This window comes from Urocampus carinirostris, chromosome 1 (genome assembly GCF_059441175.1).
Source record: "Urocampus carinirostris isolate Australia breed hairy pipefish chromosome 1, RoL_Ucar_1.0, whole genome shotgun sequence".
Lineage (NCBI taxonomy): Eukaryota > Metazoa > Chordata > Actinopteri > Syngnathiformes > Syngnathidae > Urocampus > Urocampus carinirostris.
This window is the reverse complement of record NC_142349.1, coordinates 27,565,399-27,579,130: the sequence shown is the minus strand read 5'-3', so window position 1 is coordinate 27,579,130 and position 13,732 is coordinate 27,565,399. Positions and strand designations below refer to the sequence as shown.

Below are 13,732 nucleotides of genomic sequence, written 5' to 3'. Positions count from 1 at the left end.
AGGTGTTTGCCTAGTGCAAAAATAAGTCAAACTCACAGGAAAAAAATACTGTATTGTTTGGACTATAAGGTGCACCAAAAAAAAAACAAATTGTCTAGAAGTTTGAAAGTATGCCTTATAATCCGGTCCGCATTATATACCGTAAAAAGTGGATACAATTGGAAATGCATAATTACGTTTAAATGATACTGTGTATGGTAACCCGTTTTGCCTTTGAGAAACTAATGGCATGGCCATCAAGGGCCTTCTTGTGCCACACATGTTAAATGTTTGTTGAAGGAAACAAAAGAAAAGCGTAGAACTTGACGGTGCTTTGGACAATAATTGTGATTACTTGAATGAAGATTTTTGTTTATGATAATGTTTTGTTAAAAAAATATGTACTATTGTTGAATTGTTAAATTATACTGCATATGGTATCTGTTCTGCCATTGAGAAACATATAGAGTGGTTATGGAGTGCCTTCCTGTGGTTCACATGCTAATCAATTGTTGCTAAAAGTTATTTTAGTTGTGAAACCAGATATGATATTGATTTTTATTATATGATTTTTTTAATTTGTATGTTTTCATTTTTCAAGCTACCCTAGCTTTTACTGTAGTTTTAATTCCATGCGCTTTATGTTTGAAAAATATATGACAAAAGACCTTTCTTTGGGGCTGCGCCCTATGGTCAGGTGTGCCTTATGGTACAGAAAATTGGTTTTAATTTTAGTTCCTTTCGACAGATGTTCTTTAACTCTAAATCCTCAAGGCAATTCAATATAAAAGGTATTCAAAATTAACAAGACTTCTTTCAAAAAACGCCGTCTATGCTACTGTCACACATGCATGACATTTATATGTTAGTTTATATTTTTGATTTCAAGCAGAGGATACAGTTGCCAAAAAGTGTGAGCACGATGAAGAAGACGGAGAATGCCATTCCTTTGTTGACTCCGCCCTGAGACTTAATGCCGTCGTACATCACCATGTTCCAGTCTTCACCTGTTAGAATCTAGACACAAGCACGCATGACATTAGTTTGTTAAGGCTATATACAAGCGACACAGTGTATCCCAACCTTTTTTGAGCCAAGGTCTATTTTTTGGATCGAACCAATATCAAGGCACACTGCTCATATTTCATTTTTTAATTGACAAAAATTTAATCATTTTAAGTGATTACATTTAAATATCAGTATACATTTTAAAATCTATGAATACATTCATGTTTTAAGGTTTAAACTGTCGAGACAGTATCACCTCTACATGAAATCTAAAATGACTAGTGCCATGCAACTGACAGGCAGTCAGGGTGTCACTTGCCCACTGCCTGATTTCAGCTGGGATTGTATCCAGCACCCCCGCGACCCCAGTGAGGATAAGTGGTTGGATAATGAATTATAGAAAATAAACAGTATATTTTTACCTTTTTCTGAAAATGAGCAAAATTGTATGGCACGGGACTTTTTTATCAGCATAAACTCTGATAGAAATGTTCAAACAAAATTAGTTACAAAAATGATTTATCACTAGTGTCTGTCCCAGAAGTAATATAGATGATTGCAAATCTTTATAATGTATAATATTTTTCTAGTTTTCGGACAATTTCCTGGGCCACCCACGACAAGGTTACATGGCACACTAGTGTAAGGGTTTTGAGTAATTTACAAAAAAACGACGTTTTTCTTAATTCAATAAAAGTGTTCTACTTAAAGGGAGGTTCACTCACATGTTGTGATTGACTATCAACATACTCTAAAGCAGAGGCCTCAAACTTACTTTACGTTAGGACCCCGAAGCTAAAGTCTGGGTGAGGTATGGCCAAATTAGGATTTTCAAAAGAAAATCTGATAAAGTTATTCCACTGTTTGAAAATAAAGTGATCCCTCATTTGTTGCGGGGGTTAAGTTCCAAAATGAACCCATGATAGGTGAAATCCGTAAAGTACAAACCTTTATATTCTTATCATTATTATATACCGTAAATAAATACTCTACAATGCATTGAAATTAAAGAGCATAAACCTTTACAGGCCAAGTATTCATTTAAGAAATAAAAATACACTAAACTTCAAAAATGTATTCATTTTTGTACAATAACTACTATTTTGGGGACTGTTTTCCTACGCAAAATAAGTTATAAAAACATTCGGTATTAGAGTTAGTAAGAAAATAAATAAGTCAGCAATTAACACACAAAACAATAACTAAGCAAATATGTACATGATCAAGTAAATTTTCTTCAGAAAATAAGATTAGAAAATAAATAAATAAAGAATAATATGACAATAAATATATCAATCCATAACAATGGGCTACACTTACTATAACAATTCATATCAAGGAGAGGGCCTCAAACTATCATCCCGGGGCCCGCAACTGGCCTGCGGGGCACACGTTTGAGACCCTCACTCTAAAGATAATAATAACAGGGATCTTTAAAAAACAAAACAAAAACATAATTTATTAATAGATATAGTGAGCATTGGTCTTTACCTACTCGAATGTTTTCCTTCTCTAGTTTTGATCTATGCTAGCCTTTAATTCTGCCTTTTACTCCGGTCTCACTGTCACTTCCGCTTACCTGAAACACTGTCATTATTGCTGCCGGGAAGGTATCAAAGTTTGTTGAAGGTGTGCCATTTTCAAAATTAAACCTAACAGGGAAAAGGGTGAATGGGAGAGAGATGAAATTGAGTTGGATATTTGACAACATTTAAATGTAAGCACCATAATGTATAAAATATAAATCAACAGCAATACTACTGACTGTCCGCCGAAGAGCTGCATTCCCAGCAGGGCAAAGACGACAATGAAGAGGAAAAGTAGGAAAAGCAAACTGATAATGGACTTCATGGAGTTGAGCAAAGACACAACAAGGTTCCGTAAAGATGCCCAATACCTGGAAAAGGCAGGGTTATGTGTTTTCAAACCATGCCCACCGCTTTCAAACTGCCATTCAAAACATGAATGAGCAGAGCTGTTCAATATAAGACACTCACTTTGTGACCTTGAAGATCCTCAATAACCTGAGAGCTCGTAAAACACTGATGCCAAATGACGTGCCCGGTTGGATGAAAGACCAGAGCACTTCAAATATGCTGCCACAGATCACCTTTTGCAAACCAAGTATACACAACTCATTCATCATATTACAGAACTAAATGGTATTTATAATTGTTTTAGTCTGACATTGGCAGGTTGTCTCTAGTCTCAGGGGTACTCACAATGCAGTCAAAGCAGTTGAAAGAGGAGTTGAGGTATGCTTGCTTTCCCAGACCATACATCTTGACAAACATCTCTGTCAAGAATATTCCCAGGAAAATAAATTCTGCGTAATCTATCAGGAAAAAAAGGCGATTAAAATAAGTCATAATCGCCACAGAGTAGATGAGCGTATACAATCTATTCTGCTACAAAGATGATTTTCCTCTGTTTTTTTAACTGAACTATACTTGGAATATTCTTGCACTACAGTCACTTTGAACTGTGTTTTATCATATTGCCTTAACTCATATTGAGTCAATCTTGTATTTTTTTATCTTTTTAATATTCGTAATATTCTTTTATGTATGCATGTATATAATATTTTAGTTTTATTACACTGGCAACTGTGTGGACAGCAAAGTAAGAATTTTATTGTGCAGGGAATTGTGGTTCTTTACTGTGCATATGACAATAAACACTTTGAATTCGAATTTGAATTTTGTCATCCCTGTCACCATTAAAATTAACTTGAAATACGTAATACAAATACTTAGGACTGATCTTAATGTAAATACACACACAAATGCACAGGCAAACACGTGTTCATCTGCTCAACTTACTTAAAAAATCTGAGAGTGGTTCCGGCTGGTCGTAGTGCACAACTGCCACACAGAGCGTGTTCAGGCCTACCAGACACAATACAGTCCAGTAGAAGGCCTGAGATTTTACTATGTGTCGGATGAAGAAGCGCAACCGCCTTTCCTTCCTCTTGAAGGAGGACACTTCTAGCTTGGAGCTTTTTAAACTGGCACGAGCAAAGGGGGAACCTAAGAGGGACAGCAACACACCAGTGTTAGCCTCAATGTCACCTGCTTATTTATGTTGCAGGTCAGCTGTTGACAAGGTGTGAGAGATCTGGAAATCATTCAATTTTGAAATAAATCATAATTTCCAGATATGCATGAAGTGTCAAAAACAAAAGTAGTCTGTTTAAATATAGTGTAAATCATGTCTGATGTGTGATTTGTTCTAAGTAGAAACACAGACTAGTTATTTTTTGTAAATGTATGAATTTGAAGTTGGTAATTTATTTTCAAGAAATAAGATTTTTTTTCTTTTATTACTATCATCCTATTTATTTTTACTTAATCGTGATAATTGTGGGTTAAGTATGCTAAAATGATTAAACATGTCTACAAACGTAGATATGCCACTGACGAGTGCATTTGTCAATTATGTCTTCTCATTGGGGACTTGTTGGGTGGTAAAGCATCTGATAATGCGCACCAATAAATGTAAATTCTGAAACAACTTCACTGAACAACCCTCATTTGCTGAAATTATTCCCCCATTTTACACATGATTTCAACATAGTCCAAGAATTCATGGAGATAAATATTTTCTTTAATCTGCAGCCTACATTTTTGTACGATAGATCAAGATAATGTATGAAGGCGTAGTTACAAATATATATTTTGTTATTTTTATATTTATTCTTGATACAGTATATATGGGTTGATGATAATTATTAAAATCATTATTGCTACTGGCATTTAATTCAATTCCATGATGACTTATACATATTCAAAACATATAATTTTGATAACATTGAACATGTCATTTTTGTGATGGAAGCCAGTGAAAATGAAAAATAGCCTAAGATGTTCTGAGGAGGGTAAATAAGCTTTAAATGCCCGAACAACATGCCTTTGGGACGGGGTGTTGTTTGGGTTGTGAGAAAACCGGTACATGATAGGAAGGATTCATATCAGGAAGACGAGAATGAAAAAGGAACAAGAAGAGAAAGGCCAGGTAATGCAGATATGCAAGATAGCATCTGTATGTTCTGTAACTGTGATATGCCCCGTGTGTGTGTGTGTGTGTGTGTGTGTGTGTGTGTGTGTGTGTGTGTGTGTGTGTGTGTGTGTGTGTGTGTGTGTGCGCGCGTGTGTTGTCTCACCGACTGCGAGATCTCCCTCAGCCTCTTCTGGATTTAGAAGCTCGGCTTTGCTCTTGTGGTTCTTTGTGGCTCTCCTACGAGACCCTGGAACAGAAAGCAGCAGTATAGTATTTAATGAACTGCGCGGACTGCTTAATATAAAATAAAACAATTTTAATGCGGGGTTACGATAAACAAACAAAACAAAATTGCAAAGTTATCTTATACAATGAAAAAAAAATAGTTCAATTTTTTATTTTATATGAAATTTTTAATTTAGTCATATTATTTCCAAAGAACATTTTTGGGTGACATTTTAAAGAAATGACATTTCGTTGTGCAGACAAAACTATGCTTTTTAGAACAATAAAATCATATCATATATTTAATTTGATATCAAGGTATCTTCAATAAATCATTGGTTGTTCAGATTAGCGATTTCAATAAAATATATCGTACAGGAACAGTAAAAATTATTCCTACCATCATAATCATTCTCATTTTCATCATCAGCCAACAGAACCTCTTCTGTAAAAACAACAAAACAGGATTAGGCACATCTGATTCATTAATGTTACACAAGCCAAATCATTTATTTTCACATTCACTGTAGGAATGAAGGAATAGTCAAAAGTACAGTTGTATTAATAACAAATTAGATGTTTCTTGAGAGCTTTCAATAATTAAATGAGTCTATTGAATTGCCAGTGCAAATACTATACCTTAGCCTGTACCTTTGTGTTCACCCCTTTCTCTATTTTTAACTCAAATTATTTTGATCTAGATTGTCTATTCTAAAACATCATAGCCATGGCCTCAGTTTGCACTGCACAACCCTCATTCATCTTTCTATTCATATGTCCGACAGATCTTGCCACATGCTTTGCAGTAACAAGACAACGGGTGAAAGTTAACTTCAGGTAACAATTACAACAAGATGCTATAGAGTCTATAGTATAGATGGTGAAAAAATAAATGAAATAAATAATACGCACAGAATTTGTGAGAACATAGGTCATATTCAATTTATTATTAATTCCAAGTAGAAGCAATTCTTTGGAAAAAAATACTCGAGTGGGTTTTCACATGTTTGAAAAAGAATGTTAAGTATGATTTAATATGTGAAGACTTTGGCCTATGTTAGTATATGAATAACTATGATCTAGTTACCTGCTTTGCAGATCCACTCCAAGTAACCATTGAGTTCCCTTTCAATTTGCTGCTGCCTTCTCAACTTCAGGAACTCACTTCTGTTTTCCACTCGCTCCCTTTCTTTGGCAAACTCCCTGTGAGGTGATGGAGACAAATAATATATTTTAAAGTGCTTCACTGGTGAATTTGACCCCCCTCACAGAAGCATAACACATTTGCTTTGAGGACCCTTACCCTGACAACACACCCAACACCAGGTTGAGCATGAAGAAGGAGCCAATGATAATAAGGGGGATGAAATACATCCAATTCCATGCGCTCCCTGAGGCATCGTTGCTCTGGAAACAGAAACACATACGTGCACGCTTAATCAACAGTGGTTTTTGACCTTCCACCAGTTGCAGTGTTGCTGCTTTCTTATATCCTGTAATAGAAAATTATTTCAAATATAATGTACTCCTAACTGCTTTTTAGAAGATTACAAACTAATTTCCGCAGCAATTGTTTTGAGGGTGGGCCATGTCCGATGGAGCAATCTAAGGTGGGACAGAATAAATGAATTTGCTTTCACATTGTAAGAATTGACAATATCATTCTAGTTTATTGATGAATTGATAAAGTAGCCCAAAATGTTCGCTTGAAAATGAAAGAACAAAAAATCAAACAGTAACAACACAAAATGATGTTGCTCATTCATTTGAAATGGCTTCGTTAGCAAATTAGTAAATCATTCTGCCAGTTTTGTTTTCCCCGCTGTCCGCCGGTTTCCTGCTCAGTCATCCATTATTTTCTTAAATAATTCCTACTTGAGGTCCTTCATTGCTTCCTTATGACATTGCCATCATTTATAAGCCTTGTTACTCTGACTGATCCAGATCCTCTTTACCAACCCCATCCCTAGTTTTGCTCCCTTCTACCCCACTATGGCTTCTTGCGACTGCCTTGCCTCCTCTGATCCTTTCTTGTGCAACTTGGAGACTGGCATGGCTGCTGTTTGCCCAATGTACCGCAAACCCTTTTTTTCTACCATTAAACTTTTATTACTTCTCTCTCCAGCAGCTTCAAGAATAACTCCAGCTTGAACAGTCCCTTTTAAATATAAAGCAGCAGTGGGAAAGAGGGACAGGAGGAGTTATGTCAGACCAAAGAGTGGAGTGGATATGTGATGACAAAAGCTGAAGATACATTTCTCAGTTATCAGAAAACATATCTCTTCAGCAATCCAATTTAGAACTAGATTTATGTCAGTAAAGAGTAGGGATAATGCTACAACGCATTTAATAAAACTCTGTAAAAGCCTGAATTACTGCATACTTTTGAAGGTTTATTGTAACACATGGCGACAATTGATGCTGGACCAGTACAGTTTAAAGAGTTGACCAAATATTATTTGGGAAGAGAGAAAACATTACATTTCTTGTCATTCACAATTTAAATCAAACAAACGTGCACTTATTTTGCTTTTTCAAAACTTTAACATTGTAAACATAAAAGAAAACACCAAAACAAAATCGTAATGTATGTAAGCTACTTTTGCAGAATAGCTAAACACATATTGTCATTTTGATATTCAACTGCAGATGACCTGCTGCACTGATGCAGCCCATCTTGTGACAAGCACTGTTGAAAGCAAGCGTGTAAAGCTTAGGCTATGGTGATCATGATGGAAATCCGTGTGAAAGTCTTATGCAATCCCTAACTTTTACCGCAAGTACAAATATTTTACAAGAATAGAACAAAACAACTTGAATTCAAATTGTATTATAGCGCCACAATATGGGTTATCTGTTTGTTTCCTACATAGGAAAGGTGTTTGTGAAGAATCATCTAAACTTAGCAACACTAACAAAACACAGTGAAGTACTATGCTGAAACAAATGAGAATTTTACAGTGATAAGGTTGGCAAATTTGTCATTGAAAGACGTTATCAGTACTTACATAGTAAAGCAGTTCAGTCCAGCCTTCCATTGTGATACATTGGAAGACGGTGAGGATGGCAAATAGAATGTTGTCAAACTGTGTGATGCCGTAGTTTGGACCTAGCCAGTATTTTCGACACGTGGTACCTTCTGGACACAATCGCGACGGAGGTTCTATTCCACATGGAAACTCTTCTCTGATTTCTCCTGGATTTGTATTGGGAAAAAAGGTTGAGACACACTGGCTAACAACATTAAAATGGAAATACTGTATATTTTTTTCAATGGTTCAGGGAATAAATAATTTTTAAAGAAAAAACACCAGAGCTATCTGATGAATGAATTAGGCAAGATTTTTTTTACAATATCCATCACCTATTCAATGTACCTGTGTGATTGTCAAAGCAGGTTGTGTGGAATTTGCCCATATAAAACTCCAGACCAATGATGGCGAACATGAGTATGGCAAAGAAAAGGAGGAGGCCAATTTGAAGCAGAGGAATCATGGCCTTCATGATGGATTTGAGCACCACCTGTAAGCCTGAAAGGCAAAGTGGATGCATATTATTACCACACGTGCCAAAATTATACAAAGGGGAAAATAAAAAAAAGGTATAGGAAAAAAATATTGATAAAATGATTGTACTTTATTATCTACAACATACATAGAAGAATACATTAATTAGAAAAAAATATGAATAAAAATAACGCAAAACACACACAAAATAAAAACACTGCTATAAAGGTTGCATAACATATAGCAAACACTTTTCTGAGGTAGTTATAAATCTCCACTAGAACTTAAGAATAATTTTGGATTTACCAAAATGCACTGTAACATAATTAAAAGCAACACAATTTTCATTGAAGTGCTATACTCACTGGGAATACCAGAGACCAGTTTGAGGGGCCTCAAAACTCGGACAGCTCTTAGCGTCCGCAGGTCAAAGTCTGAGCCTACTGTTGATAGGATCCTATGGTGGATAGGGCAAAAATAAGAAAAATGCAAATATTAAATATTGGACCAAGTCCTTTTTTTTCCATGAACATCTTGAACACATTACATACTCACAAAAGTACTTTTACACTAAAATGGCTTTACTTTACAAATCTAGATGAATAAATTTATTACAGATGACTAAAATATTAGAATCACAACAGATCCATTAAAAACAACAGACAAAACTCAGGACAGACGTAATGCAAAACTAGCAGAAGCGGGGCTGATCATGGCGAATAGTAAGTAGTAAAAAGTAAGTAAAAAGGGATAGTTTATCAGCGTGATGGAAGAACTATCAATTAAAAAAGGAGGATGCTAGACAGATGAGGATGTGAGTGGGACGACTAAGCAAAGGGGAGGAATGTAAGAAGCTGACTTCACTTTTATATTTCCGTCATGTTTTTATTCTTAACGCTATCAAAGCATTTCATGAAAACGGAGCAATTTATATTGCACTTGAAGGAAGGGGGATCAAGAAAGGTAAACACAATAGTGTGGGTGTTTGTGTATGTTTGGAGAGTCTAAAAATGTGCCTCTGTGCTGCCAGACTTGCAGTCAGTCCCTTGTCTGACGCACAGAGTGAATCATCCCAGCTTCTCACGTCTCCTTCTCGCTCCTTCTTTTGTCATTCGGTCACACTGACACATCAGAACTCTCCTCTGTTTCAGTGACACAGCAGAGCCTAAATCCCTGCAGCTTTTAAAACTTACCATGTTGCTAAAAAAATAATATAATAAAGTAAAATAAAACTAAGAGGGTTAAGGTTAGGGTTAAGGTCAGCTAAGTGGTTGGTGCGTCCACGGCACAGTTCTATAATCATGGGTTCAAATCCAGCTACCAGCCTTCCTGTGTGGAGTTTGCATGTTCTTCCTGTGCTTGCATGGGTTTCCTCCAGGCACTCAGGTTTCCTCCATCATTCCAAAAACATGAAGTCCAAGTTAATTGGCCGGTCGAAATTGTCCCTAGGTGTGAATGAGCTAGTGAGTTGTTTGTCTCTGTGTGCCCCTCGATTGGCTGGCACCCAGTTCAGGATGTTCCCTGCCCACTGCCCGAAGTCAGCTGGGGTGGGCTCCAGCTCCCCAGAGACCCTACTGAGGATGAGTGGCGCAAATAATGGATGGATGGCTATGTGTACTCTGATTGAACATCAAATGCATTATCATCCCTGAAAGGGCTTATACCTTGAAGGTTCCTTGAAAAAACCTGATTTTGAACTTTTCAAAGTTCATATAAAATTTGATTGCATCTCTATTTCTGACAGTCCCAGCAACATGTTGGGGCAGGTGCAGTTGAAAAACCCACACTATAAGGTCGATTTTATATCAATGTCATTTTTGATTACAATGTATATGTGGCTTTCATCAATATATTACTGATTTAAAAATCCACTGATACATTTTTTAATCAGACGATTTAGTGTTCCATCATATCTTGCTCCTATCTCCACAGGAATTCCTATTCATTAATAATATTTTCCAAATAATGATAATTTCATTATACCCATATGCATAGGTCTGTACATACTGTATATGTTTAGCACATCTGCCCAGTGGGTTCAATGCGTGGAAGTAGAAGGGGAGCAGCAGTCTTGCTTGCAATGACATATCGTAATTTAACACCTTGTGACAATTGAAAATGGTGGACTATAAATTCACAAAAGCATAATTGCCTCTGAGATCAGAAATACAGAAATTGCACAAGTTAGTCTGAAGTAGTTAGCACTCCCTCTGCTAATTATTTTTAATTTAAAAATTGTTTTTTAAATTCACAAGCATATCACTATTTAAAAGCTTGCTGGTTAATTCAAACATTGCCGGGTGGATGGGGCAATTCCTCATTCACGGTGTCTCCACAGTTACTTTACCCTTTCTCATTCATAAGTGTTTCCATGGCAACAGTAACCTTGGCTCATTGATAGAATCTCTGCATCACCTTGGTAACAGTGCCAAGGGAGGGGGTGTTTTCCCCCATTTATATTTTCTGCGCAACTATGTATTTATACTTACCATAGAGCTGCAGAACACACACACACACGCACAAAATTACATATAACAAACAGATGCCGGCAGGAAATCAAACGTTTTGACAGTCAATCATTTTCCCAAATGTTCTCTGGAGAGTAGGTCACTCATGAGAAGAAATAGAAGACATCCAATGATAATGTAGGTGATACTGTAGACTCATCTTCAAACACAGACAGGTACAAGCAATCCAATCATTTCTGCTCATTATTATGGGTAACGTTACTATTGCTCCTTCTCGTGGGAATTTAACACATTTCAAAAACATGATCTTGTATGCCCACTTGCCACCTGTGTTTCTGCTGACTTCAGCAAATCGAGGCTAAATAGTTGTGTCCATTAGGCCCACTGTATACACATACCATTCATCTTTTTGCTCTTTTTATGGAGCCCATTATCCAAAATGCTATCTCATATGTCCTAAAATTAATGAGAATGAGTGATAGTTTCTTCAGTCCACTAATTCTTCTTATAGGAAAGTGCTTATATATTATTATTATTGCTATTATTTTTTTATTGCAAAGTAATTTGAGATGCATTTTTTCAAGCACTTTATTTATCTGTTGTTCTTAAAATGGGCTGGAGGTTGCAAAGATGTACTGGGAGAATGCTTGTAAAGTAAGCGTAATTGGACTAATAATCAATAGTGGGCATAAAAAACAGCTACGTTATTCCCAGGTCCAAATCACTCAGGCAATTTACTAGAGTATGGACATTGACACACAGAAGAAAAACACACAACACACATATTTGAGCAAGGAAACAAGGTTGTACACCTATTGAACAACCACCCAATGAGGTTGTAGAATAAACAGACAGTCCATTCACAGTCATGCTAAATTTGTTTTTGTCTTTGATTATCTGTGGAAAAAAGCGACCGCAAGTCCACAAGAGGTGCTCAGAAATGGAAAGGAAGTTTTGAATTGGAAATGCACTTGTTTCCCTGTGATCATGGGTCAGTCTGTTATCAAAGGTACTGCCTCAAGGTGAGCAGAAAGGCCAAGTGCCTTTCATGTTCAAAGCGGTTTGTCCCCTTTTTTGGAGAGAAAAACCCGAGTGTTTATGTATGTGGGAACTTCACCCGTATTTGTCTTAAAAGGAATCAAAAGATTAATTAAATATCTGTGTATCTCTAGTGTTGGGCTGAAACCCCAAAAGACAGGATTTAACAAAAAAAAGAAGCATATCAATAGCTTTGGTCAGTCCACAATATGATATTGTTGGCAGACTTGTGTGTGATTCGAGTCCTGTGTGTTTTGCTTCTAGCAAACCTCCCTCACCTAATTCTGTCTACGGTGTCTTTTTTTTCTGAGCATGCTCCCTGCATACCCGGTCCGTGTGCTGCACATTATTATAGTGGCATTTGTTCGCTACCCAGGCTGCTGGCGGCCTGTGGATCTGCTGTGTGATCTTACTGCTGCCTTGCTCAGGATGGGGCCGTTTATTAGAGGAAAGGGCACAAACTCACACGCACGCACGCACACACACACACACACACACACACACACACACACACACACACACACACACACACACACACACACACACACACACACACACACACAGCACATTGCCTGAAAAGATCCTAACCTCATGTTTGGAAAACATTGTGCTCATAAAGTGTGTTTAATCTATTTCGACACTTTGTGATGTGTATTTGCTTGTCACTTACCCTGTGAGCACCACCACAAAGTCCATGACATTCCAGCCATTTCTCAAGTACGAGTTTTTGTGGAAGGCAAACCCCAGAGCCAGGATCTTGATACCAGACTCAAAACAAAATATCCCAATGAAATACATCTCTGTAGCATCCTGAGAATAAGACAGACTAATGAGGTTAGGGCATGAAATTTGACTATTCAGTTAAAAAAAAAAAGACTTTTGTTTGGCCGTACCAAGCGTTCTGACAGAGGCGTCTTGTCACCGTCAGGTAAATGTTGCTCCAGCGCTAGGACGATGCAGTTGGCAATGATGGTGGCAAGAATCATCCATTCAAATGGAGTGAGGAAAGTGAGTCAAGGAATGAAATCATTTTTTGTTTATCTTGGTGGTACCTGGTGGTAATGAACATTTGGCAATGTGTACAGACAAAAGTGTTAAGTTGTTGTGTGAGTGTATGTATTATTGCTTTAATTGTAGTTGACTTAAGGAGGAAAAATAAATATTTGGCATTTCCACACAAGCAAACTGATAAACCCACATTTACACACGCTTGCACAAAAACCCGCACATGAATAAATGACTCGCTATGCAATAAACCTTCAATAATATATTGGTTCCTACATCTTTCTCACGACTATTTATAGCAATGAGTCAAAAGCAAAAAAAAAAAAAAGAAGAGGAAAAATGGATGCTCTTTTTCAACCTTTTTGTTTTCCTGTTTTCCTTCCCCAAAATGTACCCCAAAATGTTTCATGACTGCTTGCAGTTGAGGAAACATCTCCACTACAATGGAGCAGGTCATAGGAATCTCTTGCCATGAGCGGTTCGAGCAAGCCCAATAAATGTGTG

At 36.9% G+C, this 13,732-nt stretch overlaps 1 protein-coding gene across 17 annotated transcripts in view; it reads right to left on the bottom strand.

The window, feature by feature from the left end:
* cacna1aa (calcium voltage-gated channel subunit alpha1 Aa) overlaps positions 1 to 13,732 on the bottom strand; it is a 78,494-nt gene that overhangs the window by 44,893 nt on the left and 19,869 nt on the right. For all 17 annotated transcript variants that reach the window (XM_088333065.1, XM_088333067.1, XM_088333050.1 and 14 more), the window contains 15 exons: positions 13,117 to 13,223; positions 12,894 to 13,033; positions 9,083 to 9,174; positions 8,589 to 8,741; positions 8,220 to 8,407; positions 6,515 to 6,618; positions 6,299 to 6,414; positions 5,612 to 5,656; positions 5,150 to 5,233; positions 3,810 to 4,016; positions 3,210 to 3,322; positions 2,985 to 3,097; positions 2,753 to 2,884; positions 2,567 to 2,639; positions 879 to 996 (listed from right to left, as the gene is read on the bottom strand). In XM_088333065.1, coding sequence (XP_088189191.1) covers positions 879 to 996; positions 2,567 to 2,639; positions 2,753 to 2,884; positions 2,985 to 3,097; positions 3,210 to 3,322; positions 3,810 to 4,016; positions 5,150 to 5,233; positions 5,612 to 5,656; positions 6,299 to 6,414; positions 6,515 to 6,618; positions 8,220 to 8,407; positions 8,589 to 8,741; positions 9,083 to 9,174; positions 12,894 to 13,033; positions 13,117 to 13,223 — 1,785 coding nt within the window. The remainder of the gene's footprint in view (positions 1 to 878; positions 997 to 2,566; positions 2,640 to 2,752; positions 2,885 to 2,984; positions 3,098 to 3,209; positions 3,323 to 3,809; positions 4,017 to 5,149; positions 5,234 to 5,611; positions 5,657 to 6,298; positions 6,415 to 6,514; positions 6,619 to 8,219; positions 8,408 to 8,588; positions 8,742 to 9,082; positions 9,175 to 12,893; positions 13,034 to 13,116; positions 13,224 to 13,732) is intronic.